At 46.3% G+C, this 22,765-nt stretch overlaps 1 protein-coding gene across 1 annotated transcript in view; it reads left to right on the top strand.

Annotated features, from left to right (window-relative positions):
* Positions 1 to 22,765, top strand: part of LOC119173795 (ankyrin repeat domain containing protein 6 diego) — a 168,018-nt gene that overhangs the window by 71,496 nt on the left and 73,757 nt on the right. The window contains exon 2 of the mRNA XM_037424579.2: positions 19,601 to 19,929. Coding sequence (XP_037280476.2) covers positions 19,810 to 19,929 — 120 coding nt within the window. The 5' untranslated portion in view covers positions 19,601 to 19,809. The remainder of the gene's footprint in view (positions 1 to 19,600; positions 19,930 to 22,765) is intronic.

Raw genomic sequence — 22,765 nt, 5'->3', positions numbered from 1 at the left:
TGGTATTTTTTGTATTTCGCAGGCGTTTGTAATTAGCAGAAAAACACTAACACATAGCAGATATAAAGTTCAAAACTATCTATTTGGATATTTTACAAACCAATCTACAAGTTTCTCATTTAAATTCTTTATCCGTCTTCGTTCCTTCAAAAGTTGATTAAACAGATCCAATTGGACATTATTTGAGAACACAAAAATAGTTTGACTAACTGCAGGCAACGGTGAGAACCATAAATTTGGTCACGTCGTAATTCCCGGCATATTTTTAAACTCTGGCTAAATTTACGCGGGACACTCTGTATACACAAACAAAGACGCGATATGCATAAAAGAATGGCTGCTGTTGATAAGGCTTTCCGTTCTTAACATTACATGATTATGGCTACCTTCAGTTCATCACATTTTCTTGCTTTGATTTTGCTATAGTGCAAGAGAATGCTGAACAAGCGAAGACATTTGAAAGGCACTGTGAGGGCAGGTCCCCTCCGCAGCACCTTTCTGAGCACTTATTAGAAAAAATTGAAAATTTAGCACACGTTTCACGGTAGGTGTCAGGCCCATCGCCGTCGTAATGCTGCACGCTTCTGCGAGGCCGGAGCGAGCTCGTATAGCCACGATCCGCAGTTATAGGATCGCAGGCAAAGCAGGTATCCCGGGCCTCGCTCGGCTCCAGCACGAATTCGCGTGGCGAGAGAGAAAGGCATCAGCCATCTGTCATGCTTGGCCGGGACTTCAAGGACGTCGTGTGTCCGAGCGCCCTTCTCTCCGCCTGGACGTCCGGTATGAAGCGACGCGGAAAAATAAACCGACGACCTATCGGGCGCCCCAAAACTGGTTTGGTTTTCGGGCAGTCTAGCGGATAGAACATACACTCGATAAGTTAAGATGAGGCTGTGGGTCACCGGCTTTCCTGCTTGCTATCTTCTGAAGAAAGAATGACACAGGAGGAAGTATTAGCCGAGGACAGAGAAGGAAGACAGGAGAAGCCCGTCCCGGACGTTAGCTATACACCTGCAGTGCCGGTCAGTGATGTCTGCAAGTTAGCGCTTCATTAGAAGCTTGCGCAATGGCTCCGACCTTTATTTCAATCTGTGGGACCTTCAAGGCAATCCTTGCTTGAAGCTTTCTGCTGCCTTCATTGAATAATAGAAAAGTCACCTTGCCGGCAGTTTCGAGTCTCGACGAACACTTATTTGCAAAATTTTATTTTCTTTCAAGCTCAGTCGGTAAAGAGCGGCATCATCGAGTTTACTACGAAATGAATTTCGACATCGCATGAAAACATAGCACTTCTAATAATTTATCGCCATTTCGCCAAGCAAGTTCGAAAGTCATATCGAGACGAATGAGGACAATGGTGACGATATTGTTTGTGGTTTCTGACTGTGTAAGAAGGCACTGTAATGTAAGGCGCATGACGCAATTCAATAGCGCAATAGTGACAATCGGCACTTTTGTTGAAATCTATATACCAACTATCGTATGATTTTATTTTTCTAATTGATCTTTGACAAGATATTTAATTGTCGATAAAGTGACGTTCTCGAAACTCCCATGAAATTTCGTGGGTGTGGACTGAATGCGAGACCCCGAAGAGGCATTGGTCATTCATGTTTGAGCACCATCATTTGCATTTCGATTGTGATGGCATTTGCACAAGGGCTGTGTTTGTACACCCATGTCATCTCAGGGGTGCGCAAAGTAAGCTCCATGTCTTTTCTTAGTGTGAGTTGCTTTATCATCACTTAATGCGCACGGTTTTTACCACACATGTTCCTGACGATAATAATATCCGTGCAGGGACTCCTGATGCCCCATTCTATAGAATTATACTTGCTGCGCACCTTTACCCCGAAAAGCAGATTGTCAATAGCAAGCCGTTCAACGAATCTCGTCATAACTTACTTAGACTTTCATTGTGTGCGTAAGTTGGAAGCCTGTTGTCTTTAGGACTCGTCCGGAAAAGGAGTTTAGAGGGAAGGGGTGGGGGGACTGTGATGAAACTTCGCTGCTTCCTTGTGGGGAACTTGGCGCACGCCCATGCTCATTGCTCGCACCTTTTCCCACTCTTCATATCTCCCTTTACATCCTTTACTTATCACTGAATAGCATTGCGGAATGTTGATTCAGCCTACTCTTGCACAATCTCCGCCACAATATCTGAGCTAATCGAGCAATACCGCGGTTGAATGTCGAAGCTAAAGGACCAGCTCTGTTTGCTTACTTCTATTTCGTTCGTCGTTCCCGTGCGCGCTGCGCTTTGCGCATGATGAGAGTGTACCAACTCGCTCGTAGTGCCATTTTGTTGCAAAGCTAAAGCCGATATTTGCATTGCAAAGCACTTGGTGCATCACATTCCTTTCACGTTCACCTGAGCGACGCTCTCACAGTCTAAAAAATGAACAGGTGAATCACGTATGTCCATATAGTGAAAGCACGGTATGCGCAGGTCTAAAAATTTGCGCACGCATCGACTTTTAAAAGTGGAACACGATAATGGCGGACAAGGGCAGGGACTAGTAGAAAAAAACAGCTTCTTGTTTGCCAGTATATGCTGCATTGGCCCATCCAGAACCAACTAGCGCAGCTGTTTACGTTAAGTTCTGTAGTACGTACCTTCAGCAGCCTATGTAAATGCTGCCAGAATGGTTAGCGTCCAGTTTCATCAATTGTCCGTTATACAAAACTTAACTAAACTCCTTAAACTTAACTATGATCCTTAACCTTAACTATGATAAGGTGAGATGTTTTCGACTACGGTGAAAACATTTTAATGTGTCTGTGCCTCGTCCGGGCAAGGGCCACTGCCACGAGGCGCATTCGCATCTGATGCCCTCAACGCTTTCTTCCTGGGTGTTTTCTCCTTTGAAATTCAAGGAAACGCCTGAAGATACCGAGCCAGACTCACACTATGTGCAGGCCTTACCCCCGTTTCTTTCCAACGTCCACTCCGTCTCCCTCTCACACAAGGTCGTGCACGATGAGTGCAGACGTATTGCTTCCGCGTACGCGGCCCGCCTCACGTGACACCGGAAGCATCACCTTGAAAGAAGCGATCCGCCGTCACGATTCTCGGAGGAAATTATAGCGCATACGATTCAAACCGGCGTGTCCTGGGCGCGGATGCTGTTCCGTGTGGGTGGAGATAGTGTTCTATTGGGGTAAAGTGTAGATTTCCTGTATATATAGCCATGTGCCTGATTACTGATAGGTGTCGGGTGACGCATACTGTCCTGCGCATAAGCGAAACCTCAGGGGTTGGTGCCTGTTGCGGCCTGAGTGTCCAACAAGACTGAATGTCCACCGCGACGGAATGTCTAACAGTGAACATTCAGGCTAATTGGACATACGGTATCGTTGTACAATACGTTTTGATTGAACATTCCGTCTCGTTGGACATAACGTCTTGGTTGGACAGTCAGACTGGTTGGACATATAGTCTCTTTGGACAGTCAGTCACGCAGTGGTCACGTGATCTATCGACCACTACATCTAGGTCAAAAAACGGGTCTCTCTAGTCGCAGGAACCAGAAAGTTCTGGCGCGTTCTGACTTATTTTGGCGTGTACGTCTATGGCCCGCTAAGGCAAAGAATTCAGTTTAAAACAAAACTTTCCTACCAAGCTTTTTCAAGCAGCATTCTTCATAAAGAAAGAATTGTTCGAGGGGCTCATTTCATTACCCCAGAAAACTAGCAAACAATCATGCCAAGAAAAGCGTAGACACTTTACTTATGTTTTGTTTAACTGCAGTGCAATAAATATGCCCAAAATTGAAAGGATGAAGGGGGTGAAAAACATCTTTTCTGTCAGTGGGACCTTAACCCCCCCCCCCCCCTCCCAACTACGCGTCTGGTGTTTTAGTGAAGCTGGGTTGGAGGGTGCTCCCGTGTCCACTTTGTTAAGTATTTATGCGAGCATGATCATTAAAAATGTGCTTGCCGTCACTACAGGTCTGTAAACTCCCTCATGAGTGGACTCACTCCCACTCATATTGGGCAGTGAGTCTAAGTCCGATGTTAAGACAAGTTTTGCTGAGTCGAGTCTGAGTCTGAGTGAGTTCAATAATTTTTGCCAACCTATGTGTACAAGATTCTGGGCGTTTTAGTAATGGCAGAGTGGTAGTAGTACAGAGTTGCGTCGACCTCGCCTGCTCTCGCTTAAACTTCTCTCTTCACCGGGCTTCACCCGCTAAGCGGTTGGTTAGAAGAGACGAACTAAACGAGGCACCACGTGCCCGGGTCCTTGCAGACTCGCATTCCACGCCTGCTCGTGCAACACGTGTACACCGCCCGCGGCCGTAGCGACCGGTCGTTGACTCGGTGTGGCGCCTAACATCCATAACGGCAACGTCCACACAGACGCGTACACGATGCGCGCCGCGGTCATCACTTGTTCCGTTGGCGATCCCTGGCTTGGCCGTCGCGGTGAATAAGGGACCGGGAGGTCGGATAGGAACGCTCGCGCATGGCCTATCTGTTGGTGTGGCCGCACTGGACGGGCGCGAAATCGTCGGCGTGCGCCTCTCACAATGGGAGCATTTTCGGCGTGCCTTCGCCTTCTCCCCCGTCATCAAAGCATTGAACCACTTGCCCCGCGCAGGACGCTCTGTTGCGAGTGAGAGGTGAATGAGAAGAGAGAGTCACCGAAATACTTACGCGTGCGATACAGATAGTGAGAAACTACAGGGTGGGTGCCCTGTGTGCAGATGCACCGGAGATTTGCAGCATTGCGTGTTCGTGCGTTTCCAGTTGTCGATTGATTCGCCCTCGCGCCGCCTATTGCTAGCTTCCTTGTTAGGTCGATTGGTAGCGTGACCGAACTGAAGAGGTGTTAGTCTCGGGTCATCTCCGGGACAAATTTTCGGGCAACTAATGCGTTTTTTTTATTTTGTGATAAATCCACTTGTAATTCTTTGTGACTCTGTTATACAGACAAGTGCCTGCCTATTCCCCTCTAACTTAATACAGTAAAGGTTTGTACACATCTGAAAACACAAATGGAAAGAAACAAAGTGTATTATGAGCAGAACTGCGAGAAGCATAATTGCAAGAAAGTGACATTACCTTAATCTAACCTACTTGAGTGTCGTTGGACTGATCGCAAGAGTCGGATTTTCTTTCACGCCACGTCTTCTGATTCGGTGACAGGCTAACGCCGTTAACCCGTAACTCACACAATGCGTAGTTAGTTTTACGAAGGACCGTTTGAATAGGCTGTGTTGCCTCAAGCACAGTTTGATTACATTTGCTGCTGATCCAAAGGTCCAGGAATCTAATCCCGGCTGCGGCGGCTGCATTTTTGATGGAGGCGAAAATGCTGTAGGCCTGTGTGCTCAGATTTGGGTGCACGGTAAAAAAAACCAGGTGATCGAAATTTCCAGAATCCTCCTCTATGGCGTCTCTCATATTCATATGGTGGTTTTGGGACGTTGACGTTAAACTCTACATATCATTCAAATCAATCAAATTTCAAGCATGTGTTATAGTTACACTGACTATCTCGAATAAAATTGTCGATTATTATCCCGTGTAAGTACATCACAAGCTTTTGCGACGTCCTTTACAGCTTAGCGTGGTGAAATTTCAATTCTGGTAGTAGGAACCTGTGACAGAGGAGAAAACGTGTTGCAAAGCATCCACATAAATAGATGGACATTCAAAAGCAAGCCTCATTGAAAAGAACAAACAGCAGGCAACCTCTTGAACGCGGCCGATTAAGGTAACTTCTATATTCTTGCTTCTGCGTGTGTTTACGAATTGCCAGTGTTATGTACGCGTAACTGCCGCAGACCTCCCAAATATTGCGTTTTGATTAGAGAAAAGCTTGAAAGGACCATCAATTAGACGTAACTTTGATGCTAAAACCGTGAGATTAGAATCATTGAATCTCAGACTTCAATGAGGCACTGCAATTTTTCTAAGTATACAGTAAATAAGTAAATTGCAGGGGAAATAAATTGCAGGTGACAGGACGGAAAGATCCTACGTCGCACCCACAATGCCAGCCATCCACCCTTGCTAAGTTCTCTGAGTATGCTCGCCGCAGAACATACGTGTACTGACAGTGTTCCTAGGTGTCACTGCTCCATTCCTAATCGTCTTTTCGTACGTAGAAAACCACGCCCAGTAAGCCTTTCTCCGGCATAGTTCACAAAGCCAGAACAAGCCAGGCAGATCTGTAACGCGAAGAAGGGCACCACGAAGAGATGAAGGATTGCAGCCTTACGTTCGTTCCCAGGAGGCTGGAGGAGCTTATAATATACACACACACTTCTTCACGCTTTTCTTCATCTTCCGGCATTCAGGATGCACGCTTGCCACCGGGATAGCGCCAGCGGTAGGTGTGTAATCACCGCGTAGGCCTCTAAGGTATACCCTCGGGGCGACTGCAAGCAGGGAGACCCTCAACGCTCATCTCTCCCCAGGCCGCCACGCCCAATAACGATGCGAGCCGCTGCATAGATCACCATGCACCAGGCCGATGCCGCCAACACCGTAGTGGCGGCGGTTGTTGCAGCGTCTAAGACGTAAGGCGTCACTACTCGCTGCACCCTGGGAACATGCCATGGTTATCTGAAGAGAGCCGCCACTCGGTTCATCACTTGCAGGTTCAACGGGCGACGGCCACCCGATACCTGCCGGGGGCTCGTCGCTATGCGACGTCACTTTACGCTTCGCCATCGGGGCGCATCAAGCGAAGCAAACGGGGCTGCATCGGCTGGCCTGTCGACTTTGTCATTTTGGTCTTCTTCAAGGTTTTTATTGTTCACGTTCTTCTTGCGAAAGAAAGAGAGAGAGGGGGGGAACAATTGGGAGAAATGATGGTTGAGATAGAAATGGCTGGATGGTTAGATAGCCGCATGTCATTTTGCGTAATGAGTAAGGCTCGTGATGGTATATAGTTGTCGTAGAGCGGTGTCTACACAATGTGTTGCGTCTGTTTTTATACGGGAACCTATCGACCGACTATAGGCTGGCAACAACTAGAGATACACTACTCTGTCCAATAGTTTTTTGTTCATCTTGGAACTTAACTCACATTCAAGTCTCAAAATGATGGGTTAGCAAAGTAGCACCGTATACAGTGAGAGAGGATAATTTTCACGCTTCCGCGTCTTACATGGACACGAAAGCGCACAGTTTCATTTAAAGGTGTCCCAGCATTGTTCACTGTTTGCACACTGGGGCAGATCTCTGCTGACCATAGTAGAATACCAAGTACGCTAAATCGTTGAACATTGTTTGTTTACGTACATATTTAAACTGCGTCGACAGTGTTTTTGCCACGATAATTGGTCTTTTATTGGACGTTCGTCCTACCTCTATTTGTACCTCAGAACTTGGAAACTGCCGAGTCAGCGCCGGTGATGTGTTTCTTGTTTGTTCTTGTGTTAATTTGTGCCACAGTTTTTCCTCAAAGAACCATAAACCAACCAGCCCAGAAAAATGTTTTGCAGAATCATTATTCTGATCAGTGAATGTTTTCATTTTTTTCGTATTATTTTGTTTTATATCACCGAAAAGCTTTATATATAGGCCACTCAGAACGTGAATGATCAGCGGTAATGCTATGCTTCGGGGAGTTACCTCCAACAAATTGTTCACGTCGAAATTGGGATTGAACCACCGCAAGGGCAAATTGAAACCGCATCATACGATTTGGCCGTGGCTTCCTCAAGCAGAATGAGCGTGGAAAGAGAAATTTTCTAGGGAAACAAAATTAAATTCAGAGCTTTTACGTGTTACAACTTTTGACAAATTGGATTAAATTAGGCCACTTCGCTTTTATTTACAGGCAAATAAATCGACGTTTATTGCTGTGCCAATATATGTAAGTACACTGGGCCGTCTTGTGTTTCGAATTCGCCGCAATGAAGCCACACCACAGCTACACCATTCAACACGTGACCCACTTAGCTTAGCCACTAGGTTACCGAGACAAGATTATCACGAAGAAAGGAAGTCGTTACGTCTCTTTCTGATTAGAGAGCGACAGCACCCTGCTGAGAAAATGTGACTAGACACATTAGTGAAATATACGGCAGCACCTGGAGAGGACTTATTTCGCAGCCACCTTTAACACTATGAAGCAATGTGGTATATATCACTGTGAACGTTCTGAATTTTAGAGCTAGTACACGGCATTCCGGTGCTTGACCTTAGACATGCGGTGTTTGGCTCCTCAACCGCCACGCGTTTGCCAAAGTACTTCGATTTCAATGGTCAGTTTGCAAGAGGCTTGGCCTGTGGTGGGTAATCTGTTTGCTTATACGAAAAAAAAAAATGGGTATACTTACATCAACGGCCCAGCCACCGATAATCCGGATTCCATGAAGGCCCGTAAGAAGGAAGTGACCCGTCTTCCCCGTAAAATATTATTCCGCGCACTTGACCCGAAAGAGCATCTTGCCCTTTCAAACTCGTGCCTTCATATGCGCTCAACTTGCTCTTAACGCCGCTTTTTTCCAGGTCTGGGTGTAATCTATCAAACCAGACCTAGCGTAGGTTATTTTACTGTCTTCATTGCAATTCATTCTTTTTCTTTCTCTTCCATGTCGAACAAGCGTGGGCACATAACGCCACGGCTTTGAAAAGTCAGGGTTATAGCCTCTTCTCGCCTATAGAAGTTATTTTCTTCAATTTATTGCTTTATTAACTCCCTCTTCCGTCACACCAGCCACCCGTGGTCGATCGGGTAAGCTTTAGCGAACGCCTTTGACGGAAAAGATGACGACACCGGCACAGGGTTCACAAGGGCAGCTTCACTGTTAAAATAGAGTAATGAAGTTGATATTGAATAAAGCAACGATCTTTGGAAAAACTCTTCAGGAACTTGGCCGAGATGTACATCGCGAATGCCTCCTGTTTCGGCTTATCGTTTACAAAAAAGCAAAGCAACGCTTCCTTCGAAGCATCCAACCAATTATTTCTCGAGACAAAGACGGACGTCTCCATTCCGTAAACAAACTCGCAGTGCTTTGTTAGTACGCGATTTCTGACTCCCGTTGCGCGCGTGTGGTGGGCCATCAACTGCCCCGCTCTCTTCGCAACCGGTTCGACGCTGTACGCACATAAAAGCGGACCGCGACACACACAGCGAGCTTCTTCGCGAAGGGGTCACCACGTGCGACAAAAGACAACACGGAACGCAAGCCACTGCTCCTTCCAGACCTTGACTTCGGGAGCGTTTACAATCTCTGGCGCCGGAGGCAACGCGACTGACGCCAGAAAGTCAACGGAGTCTTCTAAAGCAGCGCGACAGGCAGCCGCTTCTGCAGCTGCCTTCTTGTGACCTCGCCGAGTGCCAGGAACGATGCTGTGGGGAGCGCCTTTTCATATCGCGAAGCATCTTTTTCAACAGGTGGAACTGCAGCGAAGCCGGGAGGGGTCCACTGCGGTGGCGATATGGTTATGGTTCTCGTCTGTTAACCCTATTGATTGATATGTGGGGTTTAACGTCCCAAAACCACCATATGATTATGAGAGACGCCGTAGTGGAGGGTTCCAGAAATTTCGACCACCTGGGGTTCTTTAACGTGCACCCAAATCTGAGCACACGGGCCTACAACATTTCCGCCTCCATCTCCATGTCTGTTAACCCGAAGGTCGCGGATTCGATGCCGGTGGCGCCGGTCACATTTCGAGGAAGGCAAATGCTATAGACGGGCACTGTGTGATGTCAGTGCACATTAAAGAACACCAGACGATCATAACTTCCGGAGCCCTCTACTATACGGCGTCCCTCGTATAAGCATATCGTGGTTAGGAGGCGTTTAACTGCAGCTATTATTATTATTTAAGCATTGATTGGAGATGATTCTCGCCGCAGCGCATATATATATCTCATTACTTTACGAAGAGATGTACATCTTCATCAGTCCGATCACGCCCACAGCAACGGCCTCACCCACGTTGCACCAGTCAACATGGTCCTGAGCTTGCTGCTGCCACTCTATAGCCGTAAAATTTCTTATCTGCCCAACTAACTTTCCGTCTCCTCTTCACCACTTGCCTTGGCTCGGAATCTAGTCTGTGATCCATAACGACCAGCGGTTATCATGCATTCGTGCAACGTTCCCTGCCCATGACAATTTCTTCTTGTTGATTTCAACTATGATGTCCTTAACACCCGTTTAGTCCATGATGCACTCAATGTTTAGAAAACAAATGTTTAACGATTTCGAGTACTCCGTACTCAACTATGGGAGAGCACTGAGCCATCCCGCTAAAAGAAGCCAATTAGGTAAAATACACTCTGTTCTTTTTTTATCCCTTAAGGTTACGCCTATCCTTTTTCTTTTCACTGCTCGCTACGTCGTCCTCAAGTTAAGTTGAATCCTCTTAGTAATTCTCAAGGTTTCTGATCCGCAAGCAAGAGAGCACAATGGTCTCCAAACAGTGTTCCCGTGTCTGAGACTAACAAGAGAATGCAGAAATGAATCAATGATTAAACTTTTTTCCAAGTGTGGCAGTTTCCTTCGGATGAAGCGGAGCGAAAATGCAATTAATCTCTGTCCAGTCCCACCCTTCTCAGGGAACGGCTCGAAGAGTCAAAAGACTTTTTTTTTTTTGGAGTGTAAACAATGCGTCACAGCAACATCCTATTTATTACACGCTTCTTCTCACTCTATTTCTCCCAGTTAGGAAGATGCGGTTTGTCTTTGTGGCACTGCGGGGCTACATGGTGAACAGGTCAAGATAGGTGGTCGTCGAGCAGGAAGGAAAGCGAAAAATAGCGAGAGACAATGGACCAACCAGAACTTCAGACATCGCGGTTGTGTGGCCTCCACGATTGAAGTCAACGCAATATGCGGAGGATCGTAATTATCCTCGCCGCTGGTGTCTGAACATTCTTCTGCGAGCATTAAAGACGGTGCGGCGACTTCCATTACTGCGGCTATGATGATGGCGCTGATGACACCATTCGATACGGCCTGCAGTCGCCAGGGGCCACATCTTTTCACCGACAGGCCGCGCTGCTTTCAAACGTTGCCGAAACTGCCGACACGCTCTCATTCGTTTATCTGGACACTGCCTCGATGACACGGTGGCGACATCACCCGATATTGGAGCGTAATTGCTGCGGTTATACAGACCGCCATCACTGTCGCATCTGTATAGATTGTAGCGACGCTCCACTTGAAGGCGTATATCTCGTAATGTTTCGCTTGCGTTGTTTGCTTCGGCACTGTACAACTGTCTCGCGCTTGCTGCGGTCAGGGCAGGGCTGCTTGATTGCGTTGTGTCCCGCATGTTCACTTTATGTTGTGTAGGTAACTCTGTGAAAGAAGCGTGGATGGCGTGTTACAGTAGATTAGTTCCTACGGTGCCTGCATGCTATAGCAGTTAGACCAAAGTTGTCGTATATGAAGCACAAGAGATTTCATAGGCATCAGATTGCCGCGCAAGGAAAGGTGTTCTATCTTGTCACCATCCGAATTATTTGTTGTTGCTCCAGTTGTACGATGTAATGGAATCCACGAGCCACCTTCGGCTATTCACGGTTGCGCTATAGAGCACACAATTCCGGGCTTACGTGTACCCGAATCGCTTGCATGAACGCTTGATAGGAAGATTCGCCAACTATAGGTGTGTGACAGTAGCTTTACTTTTTGCTATGCTTAATCGACTTCCCAGGCTGCTTATTATGGTAGTTGAAATACACGTCACCTGCAGCAAGGTATGTCAAGTTATATCCCCAATCAGTGCAGCGGCGCAGCACTGCTGAAGTGTGGGGGAAGCGGCATTCTACTCGATCAGCAAAGCTGTGGTGCCCTCTCTTGTGCGGCCCCAAAGTCACGTTGTGGGATTCCAAAACGTTTTCAGCAATTTTAAGTTGATAATCGTCATTGATACAAGATTATTTCTGTTAATTATAATTATTTAGGCCTTACTGGTCCGTTTTACTTGATTCTGGGCATTTCTTGCCTTGTTATGACCTGCATTGACTGCTTTCCTGTGAGCGTGATCACGCCACATGAGATGGATGGACAGGCCGCGCCCCTAAAGTGCCCCTCACTTCGAACATTTGCCACAATTGTTTCTTGCACGTATGTTTCGCACTAAAAAAGAAGACAGAGTCAGCACACGTTTTCTAAAAGTTGCACCATCCCATTGTTCCTAACACACAAGATCTGAGTAGGTATATTATTTAGTTAGGTGGCTGTAAATCAAGGTATAGTTTAATTAAGTTATAATAGACGACCGAAGTCCAAGTGTTAAACTATACTATTGAGGCTGTGGTGTGTTATGGTCACCGTGGTTATGGCTATTGATTATACACGTTATAATACCAGCAATAGGAAGAAATAACACGGGCTGGGCACGTAGAACATGGGCAGTATAAGAACTGACTGTATTCTAAGAAAAATCAAACGTGTGAGGTGGAGGCATAAAATGAGGCGGGCAGTGTGAGGTGAAGAAGTTCGCAGGTATAACGCGGCACCAAAAAGCACAGGACCAGGTTGATTGGCCAAACATGAAAGAGATCATTGCCCTTCAGTGGGCCTAGTCATAATGATTATGATGAATAACAATACAAGTTAGAGAGAACTATCACTCAGTGACCAATGGAACCTGGTTGCTCTGGAAAAGTCAGAGTTGGATATTACCGTCATTGCAGAAAAATCTTTGCAAGCGGTTTCTATTGCTCCAATTTGGGAGAGGCAGCTAATACGCAACAATAGTTTAATTTGGATGAGCTAGTCAATTTTCGTTGTATTCTAGTAACAGCACGACAACGGTAAGAAGAGACAAAATGAACACAAAAGAGCACCGACAGTCAACCGGTTTTATAGAAGTTGCTACGATCACTTTTATGAAGAATGGTTTTGGTAGCCGCATGGCCGTACACTGCAAAGAATGTAAGTGCAGTCCTCTGTTCCCAAAACACGATTTTTAAAGAAAGCAAGAATAAAGACTGAAAGAGAGATAATCAAAGCATTTTTTATATAATAAAGGCCACGGATCTATGCCTCAGTACACAATCACTTCTCGTTTCCACGAGAGAGTATCCTTTTCTGTTTTAAGAATACTTTTCATGACCACACATGTGTCATCGCGCAGCAGTACTGCTGTTGCACACTCCATGAAAGCGGTCTCAGCACCTTCAATAAATTCAGTTGAGAGTCAGTGCTCTTTCCTGTCTATTTTGTCTCCTCCCGTCGTCCCAACCAGTAAAATAGGCTACGCGCAGGCGCAGTTGCTGAGGGCCGATGGACACAGCGCAAACAGTGAAAACGCGTTTTCGCCTTTTCACCCCTGTCTCTCCGTCCGCCTTTGATAGAAGAAAGCAAAAGTGAAAGAGTCAATGCAAACAGGACAAAAGAAGCGCAAGACTTACGATCGTCGTGAAAGTTCCGCCTCCCAATCCTGTCGGTGGGCTTGTTCAGACATTAATTTAGAGCAGCTTAAGTTTGGGCAAGGAAAGTGCCTTCGCTTGCACACTGACTAAAAATGACGACACACGCGTTACACAAGCAGCGAAAGCGCATACGTTGCGAAAGCTCGTTGGTCTGGCGCTTCTTCGGCGATGCAACCGATCGACAGGTGAAGTTTTAAGCGCTCGGGGCTTTCATAGAAACAAGCTCCGCCGAAAATGCGCGTGCCCATGAGCCAGAAAATTTACTGTTTCGCCCCGAAGGCCCGCCGCTTTTGTGGCCTTTCGTGAGATGGTCTTCATCTCGGCGTGATTTTTATAACAACGTAATCGCATCAGGAGCTTGTCGACACAAAAAACGATTATCGACAGACGCATTCCTGTGTATGGTAATTACACAGCTCGGTGAAGTTTTCCGAAGTTTTTTTTTTTTACTTTTAGTTTCTATTGATGGCGTAGTCGTCAAACTCGAGGTGGCGTGTCTAAATAGCTGGAATTTAATGCTTTTGTTTTTTACTCGTCTCACATTCTGTGAACATGCGCACATGGTGAGTTAGATCGCGCGTCACTCAGCGAAAGAAAAACATTCTAGATTCGCTTTGCACGCGACATTCGTCGGGGGATCAATCCAATACGCCATCGTTGTTAGCTCATATCGAGAAATTAGGCACATTTTCTCCATCGGTCTTCTTTCATCCGCGCACAAATGTACAAGTCAAGCTAATGTAGATGTGGGCTCATGTTGCTACACTCAAGCAGAAGTCTTCATTGCTGTGTTTACTATTATTGAGGGCTTTATTATTATTATAATGGCTTAACCGACATTTCGAAATTCATCGTTAGGCCGATTATACAATAATGTAAAACGCGTGTACCGAAAGGGTCATGTTCATCAACTTGAACTGATCAGTGCAACACTTTTCAGGCTAAGACAGCATTGTGGGCCCTTTTAGAAGAAAAAGTACACCTTGTTAAATTTATTTATTATTGACACCTGTTCATCCTAATCGCAGAAACCAAATTAACTTTGTGCATATTCCAGCTTTGCCGTGTGTTTTCGAGCGTTTGATCATTCGGACGGACCCCGGTAAAGCTTGGGCCAAGGACCGAAATTTCCCAAAATGACAAGTATAACTAATAGAAACCGCTTGCAAAGATTTTCCTGCAATGACGGTAATATCCAAGCAGAATGCAGTGAAGTGTATATAGCGTCCATTGTGTGACGAAGAACAATATCGTGGCGCTTTTGTCCTCCGCACATTTCTCGTCGGCGAATCACAAGCATTCCAAGCTGGTCACCGCAAATTGCGTCATCAGCGGTAGCCACTGACTAATAGTGGCTGATGATATAGAATAAACGTGACTTTGAATTAGGTAATCAAATACTCTCTCGGGGCTTATTCCCATATCGGCTGAAGGAATGATATAAAATCAATGGACCCGTTGTGTGTGCTTCGTCAAGGCAAAAACGAGAGGCAAGTAACGTGGTTCGCCTGCTCACCCAGCAAAGACACAAAGGAAGCACACCAGTCTTCGTTTCGAAACGACGCCTATAATTCACTGCCTCCTAGTCTCGCAACAACCTAAGCCTAAGAGCTGTACCACCCTCCCCTGCTCCATGTAGAATATCATGGCCGGCGTTTAGCGTTGCTTGTGAGCACCAAGTGGAGCAGGTGCGTCGCCCCATCTCGAGGGGGTTGGGGTGGAAGGCAACAGCAGAAGCAGCCGCAGTATACCAAGGGCGTTGCGTGTATCCGGTGGCCATGGCGGTGGCTCGGCCTCCCCTCATTTCCACCACCTCAAAACTTCCTCACTTTTGGTGCTTTTGTTTTTGGTCAACTGCGGGGTGACCGCCTCTCATGGGGCCTCTTCCGCCCGGCAGGCAAAACTGAGACCTGCCCCTTCTCTCCGCTGCCGCATGCAGACGGGGATCGCACCTGCCGTGGCAAGGTGGTGGGCACAACGCAAGTGGGGCACTGCTAAAAGGAGACGATGTCTAAGTTGGGGAGGGGAGAAAGTTTTCAGCCACGGGCGTGTATTATCACTACATTTGTGATAGGCCGCCTCTGAGTGAAACAGCGATGCGTTTTAAGATGGCCGGCAGTTGGAAAGCGGCACACCGAAGTTCGTCAGATAAAAGAGCGAGAAAGTTTGTTCAGCCTTGCGTTTTTGTTTTTGACAAAACTGCAGACTGGGCGAGTTGGCGCATTAAAATATTGTATTGCTATATAGCACAGCTCACTTGGAGCATGAAGAAAAGGAGCAACACTAAAGAAGGAAAACGCAGGTAACAAGGCAACACAGACAACATCCCGTTGCCTCTGTTTCGCTTGTCGCTGTTGCTTCTTTTCTTGCGTTTCCTTCTTCAGTGTTGCTTCTTTTCTTCATGCACAAACTGAGCTGTGTAATAGTAATACGATATTGCGTTTTAGAGGCAACACCGCTTCATCAAATTGAAAGTCGGTATGGCATGCCTGTGACTAACAGTTGCCAAATATGCGAGAGTAGCCGTATTTTATGGTCTACTGTCACTTCGCATCCACTTTCATGCGAAATGTACTTGCATCGTGCACTAAAAAGATATACTGAAAGAAGGAATATGGCTATTCATGCGCAATGTTCAAAAGTATAAGGCAAATAACGCGGTGTCACAGCCCATGCAATGCTGCGGCCATAGTGAACATATTGTTAAATTTTTGTTTTATGTTCTGTGGTATTCTGATTACGTCTTGGTTGACAGGCATAATATTGCTGAGCGGTTGCCATACCACGGACAAAAAATTAAGAAGCGAGAATGCGTCATGAACGGAATCGGCAAATATCAAAATGATCTTCACAATTCGCTACGTGGTTCATTTTGAGCGACCACTCACATCACCCGTGAACACACAGGCTTTATTTACACTGCTTCTTAGAATTGCGTCTACGTTTATAAAAGTGTTGGTTGCACGCATGGCCACATATACAATTGGAGACTAAGAAATAAATGTATATGGTCCACCTTTAGCCATCGCTTCTCCGTCTAGAAAATTTGAATACATGTAATAATATCTGGGGTTCTACGTCCTAGAACCACAATATCAGTATGGGAGACGCTGTAGCGGAGGGTTGTGGAAATTTCGGCCACCTCGTGCTCTTTCACGTGTATTGACATGACACAGTGCCTCTCCCGTTTCACCTACACTCAAATGAAACCACCGTGTTGAGTATGAAAACCACAACCCCCAGATCACCCTACTGAAACGTTCCGTATGCGAGTCCGATAGTTCCATATGTTTCCATACGGAAACCAAGTGTTTTCCATATATTTTTGTAAGATTCTTACAGAAATATGCGGAATCATTGGGCATCGCATACGGAACCTTTCAGTAGGACAGTAGCATAGCACAGTGACCACTGATTCATCATGGCGGAGTATTCGAGTTGCTGATCGTGCCACACAAGTATTTTAATACAACGAGAATACGCAAGCGCTACATACGCTTATGCCTTGAAACCATGCTCGCCCAGTGCATCCTCTATATTTGCGCTGGCTCAGCATATCTGGCAGAAACGCCATGTCCTCCAACTGCAGTAATACGCAGCAAAGTAACTACTGAACAGGCAAGGTGATTTAATACTAAAGCATGTGTTTTGATCAACATTTTTAAATTATCATCCGCCCTTCGGTATAGGGTTAAGAACAAACGTTCGACAACTTAGAGTGCGGTGGAGTACTCTATTATGGGAGAGAAATTAGCGGTCCCGACGTCAACAGAGCAACAGCGAAAAACGTGTGCTTGGAAAAAGTGTTCAGCGATATAGAATACTTCGTATTCTACTATAGGAGGGCAGTTAGCCGCCCCAGAACGCAATGTGTTTAGAAATACTCGGTGAAACCTGTGTTTAGAACAAATGTTCGGCGATTTAGAGTGTGAAGTACTCTACTGCTGGAGAGCAATAAGCTATCCCAGTATCAGTCGCTACAATCGATTTACAGTACCTATAAAGGGATGACAAATCTGTTAACGCCTGTGTGTTTAACGATTTACAGTACATAGTACTCTGCTGAGACAACGCACAGAACCATCCCACTGTGTGCTTAGAAGAAGTGGTTAACGATTTACAGTAATGTACTACGGGAGAGCTGAAAGCCGTCCCTTGACGACATCCGGTATCATCCACTGATGCAGCTCTTACAATTATATACTTCAAACTGCAAGTCGTTTAAATTGCCCAAGAGTAATTTAAACTTACCGATACACATTAGTGAAGCTGGTTTATGGTATGAAACTTGAACTTTCGAACAAATTTTGAGAGAAACTTTGGGGTTAATACTGAAGCAAATAAAAGAATACACGCGGAATCGGGTGATCTTTATTTTGCCACTTGCCTAGTGCGTTCATTAGGAGGGAGAATGCACGCACGCGCAGAAGTGAAACAACTTGTCACAGTTATTTCACGTAATCCAAGGGCAGAATCAGCTCGGTTCAAAGGAGGTTAAACACAAAGTGACTAGTGACGAGTGGGCGAAACTAAGTCCTAAAGTCCGTACCGTCTACATTGAAGTCGCCGGATAGTATAAAAAGTTTGTGCTTGCAGGCGTTTTTTTTAACAGAACAACAGCGGTTCTGTTGCAATTGTGAATAATATAAAACTGTTGACAGGAATTTGATAGTTAGGAGCTGTTCGGAACTTGAAACAAAATCATATTTTCACAATCTCAGATACAAATTTGACGCAAAATTGATAGAATACCCACGCAGTGAATGATAATGAGTCGGGCGAAGCATTCATTCATCCGTCCGTCTGTTAGTCGGCCTCCTCCTGTAACACTAGAGCATGCATCAGACGGATGCATGACAAGAAAAAACACTTCATAAATAACACAGGCGTTTCGGCTCCACTACGGGAGCCTTGTTTAGCCCCCGTACCGGTGCCGAAACGCCTGTGTCATTTATGAAGCGTTTTTTAAATGCGAACGCATTTCTTAGTCGGGCTATGTCAGGCGTCCGTCGGGATCCGTCCACCGCCCTTTCTCATAAAAATTAACAGCTTCGGGCACGTGCGTCCCTAGGAACCGGAGCCCCCACAATGTCATGCTTCGGCGTCGGCAACTGTCAGCAACAGTTGTGGGCTCACGTGCTTATCTTCGCCCCTAGCAACCAGATCCCCCACCCCTTGACTTGAACGTGACTTGATACGCTCTCAAGTCGGTGCGTTTGAAACGCGTTTGTAGCGTTTCTTTAACCATGCACGCTAGCTATTATGCCTAGTTCACACTGAAACATTCGCCTTCTACAGTGACTGAAATTCCCCTGCCGCCGAAACGCAGCGTCGTTCGCACTGGACACGCCCCGCGCCACCGAATATGCCATCTACTACGGGGCGAACGCGGGATGGATGCGTTGTCACCCGGTTGTTGTCGCGGCTCGCAAACACTACTACGCTATCCGGTGGTGTATACTTCGACGATTCTCGTACGCAAGAAGCAAGAAAAGACAGTACTGCTTGCTTTGCTGGCAAGTGTCTGTCTTGTAATGCACGAAGAGCAGAAAAACCACCGACGCCAGCGGCGTTGGTGGGTTCGTTTTGCTCTGCAAGACCGCAACAAGCTCGGTCACGCCAACAGCATGCTCGGTCACCTCTTTCAGGAAATACGGAGGCGAAGTAGGCACAGAGTAGGTTAAACTCCCGTTGGTTTCAACATTCAGTTACGTGCACTGTGGCATAACAAGTGAGTAGGTATTGGCCGCCATTTTTCGAAATTCCTTGACTAGCGCTTTTATTGGTCCGCGGTGACCGATCCGGCGGCAGACGACGCAAAAATCGGTCCGGCGCGGAGAGGAACCTTTCGGCGGATCTCGCTGCCGCCGAACCGGATTCGGAGCACTCTCGGCGGCCGGAATGCTCAGTTTGAACGCGGCCTTACAGCTGGAAACGCATACCATGCACGTTTCTCGCGACAGAAAAACGCCCCGTGTGGTGAACAGCTGCACGGTGTAAGAAAAAGAAGAAAACATTATTCTTCTAACGCTGGGTTCTCACGTGCGAAACGCCGTTATGGGCATTTGCATTTCCTCACGATTCCCTTTGGGGACGTAGGGCCATTTTTTGGTCGGCGTCTCTTTTTTTTAGCATTTGACCATGATTGCTCCTGACCAAATGATCTTTCGTCAACCCCTTGATTTGATGTCACGTTACTTGTATGTGAAGCCCCTTCGCTCTCCTCTGTCCGCGCAGGAGCCAGCGTGGTCATGCGGGAGGCTTGCCGCAATGGCGGACCTTCTTCGGCGTCTTCCCGCTCCGAATTCCGGGACCTCGGGAGGAAGCGGTCGGAGCCGGTGGTGCCGCTGGAAGTGCGCGCCGCCGTTTCTTGGCAGCAGTGAAGCACGGGGTCCACACTATCGCGCCCTTGCTGTGACGTGGTGGACCTGCCGGAGGAAGTGGAAATGGCGGGCCCAGACCATGTGCCGACCCTGGCCGAGAGGCTCTACCAGGCAGCCGTGGCGGGACAGACGGACACCGTTGTCGAACTGTGTCGCATCGGAGCGAGGATCGAAGCGGATGCGGTAAGTGTGAGAACTGTACCATGAATAGAAGGCAGAACAGCAGTTTTGATATTTGTGTTTTACGCCTGCAAATATAGAATTCGAAAGAATTAAAAAAGAAAGTATAGGCGCAGTATAATTTCGATGTCTGCTTCAGGCAACTCCAATTATTTTCTGTCTAGCCTAAACGCGGAAACCTTAATAAACTCGGGCTGCTGTACGTTGTCGTCGCTGGGCATAACGCAGACAAAACCACGTATAAAAACAGAAAAATACAGCAAGCAGGTGAAAACTAGAAAGAGTTAGAATAGTAGAAAATATATAACGAAAAAAACAGGAATACCAGTGAAACACAGCGAAATAGATTAGGAGTGAGAAACAAATACTTAGAATTAACGAGAAAAAAAAAGACAGAAGGAAAACGGAATGAGAGAAGAACAAAGGCAGCAAGGAGAAAAAAAACATAAAACGGAATGAAAAACAATAAATATCGCAGCATATCCACGGAGTGAATGATGATGAGTGGCGCGAAGCGCACGTCCGTCCATTCGTCCGTGTGTCCATTCATTCATGCATGCGTCCATGTATGCGATCGCGGTTGAGAATGCAGACGGCGCGCGAGTAACACCGACGAAACACGAGCCAAGGAAGCCGAGCGCAAGCGTCTTCAATGTGGCCGCCGCTCTGCTTCGTCCATGCCCCATCAACAATCCGTCATGTATGGTGACTATCCAGGAGACTGAGAGAAGCAGTCTTTCTTCTCGTACCCAGGCACAGCCCGCACCGCAGCTAATCGGACAGTAGCGGTACAGCGCCATCTAGAATATTCTCAATCAACCGCAGTTTGTATGTACTTCTATAAGACAGCGCCGCCTATTACACTGTTTGGGAGATACTGCCTTCTTTTCTTTCTCGTCTCTTTTTTTCTTGGTTACGTGTGACGCATGACACGGTTAGAATAAAAGGATCTTCGCCCCTGAAAGGCCAGCTTCTGCCGCACTTCCTCGCAGGCTTGGCGCCACCAGGGCTCGTCTGCCTTAATTTTATCTTCTTGAAGATTATATAATGTACCACTGTTACTGAAAAGCCTGCACTTAAGGCGTGGTACAGATACTGCGCTTCGCAACGAGCGCTCTTCTCTAATAGTTTTCTTGGTGTAAGCCGTAAAAGCGGGTCACAGTAGGCTACAAGGCTGTGTCGCTTTGGGTTGAACAATGTTTTATATCTCCATGTGCGAATACATCGTATGGGTCATGGTGGTATATGTCTGGTCTGCATAAAATGTCTCGATGAGGATGAAGACACGATGAGAGTTTCACTCGGAATAACGCCATTTTGGGCATGCCGCTGTTCTTTTCAAGACTCCGGTGGTCAACACGGAATGATCGAGGATGGGTTTAAAACGGACCAAGACAAGCGTTAAGTGCGTGTAGCACTGCTGACCGCCTGTTTTCACGTGGTCATTTTCTTACGTCGCTGTACGCTGAAAATGACTTCGCGGGGAAGATAAGGTTAAAGAATAAAACAAAATGTGCTTAGTCCGAAATAGCAGGAGCCCATTGATATTCCTGCCCGATGTCACGAATTCAGGATTGAGTCATTCATATTTTAAATATTTAAATGCGTTGAATATGCATTTTACAGCGTATACAGATGTTCATTCTTTGTTATTGTTTAAATTCAGAACGATGCAATACAGAAAACGTACTAAGCAAAAGTTGGCCCATAACAGCAAACATATCCAATGTTTTACGACTTACAGACTGGACGACATTTCTTTATTAGTTTTGTTTACATCACTTTGAACACCGAGGCCACTTCATGAAAGTCATGTAGCCAAGAGCTCGTTGTCCTTAAAAGTTTTTGAAAAGCGTGTGCGAAGTAAATGCATATCCTATGCCGTAATTAGAATCCTGTCACAGCAACAAAACAGAACGCTGAAAGCGCATTGTTTTTATGAACAAAGTAGTGTAGTCCAAGTTTCGACAAAAACTTGTCAGGCGAGCGTGATTCATTGAAGAAATGTGTTTATTTTTCTGTGTTAAATGTGCTATAGTTGTGTTTCTGTTTTAAATAAGTATTATTTTGAATATTTTCAGTAAAGAATTAGCATCTTTGGCTGTTCACGTTTACATTGAACTCACTGTATTGTTTAATTATTTCCTTCAATTTTCGTCACAGTCTAAGTTTGTGCTGACTACACGTAAGTTCAAGTTACTACGCTCCTCTTAGTCAACTGAATACATAGTCCTGGGGACGTTTTAAATTATCGGTCTATTTGATATCTGAAAAAAAAAACAGCGCATTATGACACGATGCTTCTATTGTTATTGCGAACCAAGCGACAATAATGACAGGGAAAGTATATATGGAATGGTATTAGAACTTATTGAGGTGTAAATACGAAGAAAGAAAAGTGGACGACAAGATAACTTGTCCCCGGCAGGGTCTGAACTTGCGACCTTCGAATAACGCGCCCGATGATCTGACACTGAGCCATGGGGGCGGTCATCTTAACGGTGATTTAACGGAAGGTTATTCAGAGTGCGCTCACGTTCGCAGTGTCGTGATTCCCTCGCACATTCTCATGCAAACCGCGCTGCGTAGCACGTGCGGGCTGGTGTATACATAACGACCGATGACACCCGCAGCCGCAAAGAGGACACGTGACCTACTTGCAACAATGGCCTTTAGACGAGGCGTTTCACGCGTGCGGACCCTGGAGCGCTCACCACTGTCATCTTACATCGTGTTCCCCGGGCTCTGAAGTGGGTTCTGCGATTGTGCGGTGTGGCATCCAAGTATTTGCCTTGGTCGAGCATATCTCGACCTGGGCGCGCCGCTATATATAACCGCC

This window comes from Rhipicephalus microplus, chromosome 5 (genome assembly GCF_043290135.1).
Source record: "Rhipicephalus microplus isolate Deutch F79 chromosome 5, USDA_Rmic, whole genome shotgun sequence".
NCBI classification, from domain to species: Eukaryota; Metazoa; Arthropoda; class Arachnida; order Ixodida; family Ixodidae; genus Rhipicephalus; species Rhipicephalus microplus.
Note: the sequence above shows the minus strand (reverse complement) of the source record. Positions and strands in the feature narration are given on the sequence as shown.